The 2,484-nt window shown below is 28.2% G+C and overlaps 1 protein-coding gene across 1 annotated transcript; it reads left to right on the forward strand.

Moving 5' to 3' along the window:
- Window positions 1-233: 233 nt before the first annotated feature.
- On the forward strand, window positions 234-2,057 carry ENU1_012420 (V-type ATPase, A subunit protein; the record flags this gene model as incomplete). The annotated part of the gene is made up of 1 exon (XM_008856719.1): window positions 234-2,057. The coding sequence occupies one exon, from the start codon at window positions 234-236 to the stop codon at window positions 2,055-2,057; it is 1,824 nt and encodes a 607-aa protein (XP_008854941.1).
- Between the last annotated feature and the right edge of the window lie 427 nt (window positions 2,058-2,484).

Genomic DNA, 2,484 nt, shown 5'->3' on the forward strand with positions numbered 1-2,484 from the left:
AAAAAAAAATACTAATTTTTTGTGATAGAGTCATTTTTGTGTTTTTATTTATTCCTTTCATTTACAAAAAGGGTTTTAGGTTTGTTTTGATTTTTCCAATAGTTTATGAATATAAGTCAATTTGTGTTTTGATAGTCAAGTTTTTGTTGAGGGAAGAATAGTAAAAGTATGGTTAAAAGAGTTATAAGATAGATGAAGAAGAAACAAAAAAAGAACTTCAAAAAATAGATTGAATGAACTTCGATACAGACAAAAAAGAAAAAGAATTTGGTAAAGTGTATAGTGTTTCAGGACCAGTTGTAATTGCAGAAAATATGCTTGGAGCTGCTATGAATGAATTAGTTAGAGTTGGTAGTCAAGGGTTAATGGGAGAAATTATTCGATTAGAAGGAACAACAGCTACTATTCAAGTTTATGAAGAAACTGCAGGTCTTCAATTAGGAGATATGGTAGAAAGAACAATGAAACCACTTTCAGTTGAACTTGGACCAGGAATTATGACATCTATTTTTGATGGGATTCAAAGACCATTAGTTTCAATTGCAGAAAAAAGTGGAAGTATTTTTATTCCAAGAGGAATTTCAGTAGCATCACTTGATCATCAAAGAGAATGGGAATTTACACCATTAGTTAAAAAAGGAGATCATGTTAGTGGAGGAGATATTATTGGTACAGTTCCAGAAAGTGCACTTGTTGTTCATAAAATTCTTGTTCCACCAACAGTTATGGGAACAGTAACATGGGTTGCAGAAGCAGGAAATTATACACTTGATGATAAAGTAATTGGAATTGAATTTAATGGTAAAACAGAAGAACTTAGTATGGCACATCATTGGCCAGTAAGAAAACCAAGACCAACAGCAGAAAAAATTACTAGTACAACACCATTAGTTACAGGACAACGTATTCTTGATTCTCTTTTCCCATGTATTCAAGGAGGAACATGTGCTATTCCAGGAGCATTTGGATGTGGAAAAACAGTTATTTCACAAGCATTAAGTAAATATAGTAATTCAGATGTTATTATTTATGTAGGATGTGGTGAACGAGGAAATGAAATGGCAGAAGTTCTTCGAGATTTTCCAGCTCTTTCTATTAAAGTAGGAGATAAAGAAGAATCTATTATGACAAGAACAGCACTTGTTGCTAATACATCTAATATGCCTGTTGCAGCACGTGAAGCATCAATTTATACAGGAATTACATTATCAGAATATTATAGAGATATGGGATATAATGTTGCTATGATGGCAGATTCAACATCAAGATGGGCTGAAGCACTTAGAGAAATTTCAGGACGTCTTGCAGAAATGCCAGCTGATTCAGGATATCCAGCATATCTTGCAGCACGTTTAGCATCATTTTATGAACGTGCAGGTATGGTTGAATGTTTAGGATCACCAAAAAGAATAGGGTCAGTTTCTATTGTAGGAGCTGTTTCACCACCTGGAGGAGATTTTTCTGATCCAGTTACAACATCTACATTAAATATTGTTCAAGTTTTCTGGGGTCTTGATAAAAAACTTGCACAAAGAAAACATTTCCCAGCTGTTAATTGGAATATTTCATTCTCTAAATATATTAAATCACTTGATAGTTATTATAATAGTAAAGATGAAGAATTTGTTCCACTTCGTGATAAAATTAAAGAAATTTTACAAATGGAAGAAGGATTATTACAAATTGTTCAATTAGTTGGTCAAGATTCTCTTGCTGAAACTGATAAATTAACACTTGAAATTGCTCGTGTTATTAAAGATGATTTCTTACAACAAAATTCATATACTCCTTATGATTTTTCATGTCCATTTTATAAAACTTGTGGTATTATTAGAAATATTATTCATTTTTATAATGAAGCTTTCCAAGCTCTTTCTGTTGATTATGAAGATCATAAAATTACTTGGGCTACTATTAAGTCTGCAATGTCTGATTTATTAGTTAGAATTTCTAGAATGAAGTATGAAGAACCATCTCAAGGAGAACAAGTTATTAATGAAAAGTATGGAGAATTATATCGTGATATTACCACTCGTTTTGCTACTCTTTTAGAATAATCAAAACCATAATTTAATTTTTTATATAAATATTTTGTTTTGTAAATATATATTAATTAAATTATTATTATATTTTTATTCATTCTATAAATAATAATCAAAATATTGATAAAAATGAAATGAAAATAAATTAATTCTTCTTCTTTATTATCAAATAATATCATTAATTTGTATTGATTTTATTCTTGATATTATATGTATTTATTATTCTTATCAATATTTATGTATTACTTTTATTCTTTCAAATTATTTATTACAAATAAAGTATTAATTATTAGTATTATATTTGTAATATCTAAGAATTTTTCATTTGGTTATTCTTATTAATTATCAATTAAACCATTTTATCAAATTATTTTATATTTTAAATAATAAGAAATTTAAGATATTATATTGTATAAACAATCAATTAATAGATGAAGATTTT

The sequence above is a fragment of the Entamoeba nuttalli genome (assembly GCF_000257125.1).
Source record: "Entamoeba nuttalli P19 unplaced genomic scaffold asmbl_2168, whole genome shotgun sequence".
Taxonomy (NCBI): Eukaryota; Evosea; order Mastigamoebida; family Endamoebidae; genus Entamoeba; species Entamoeba nuttalli.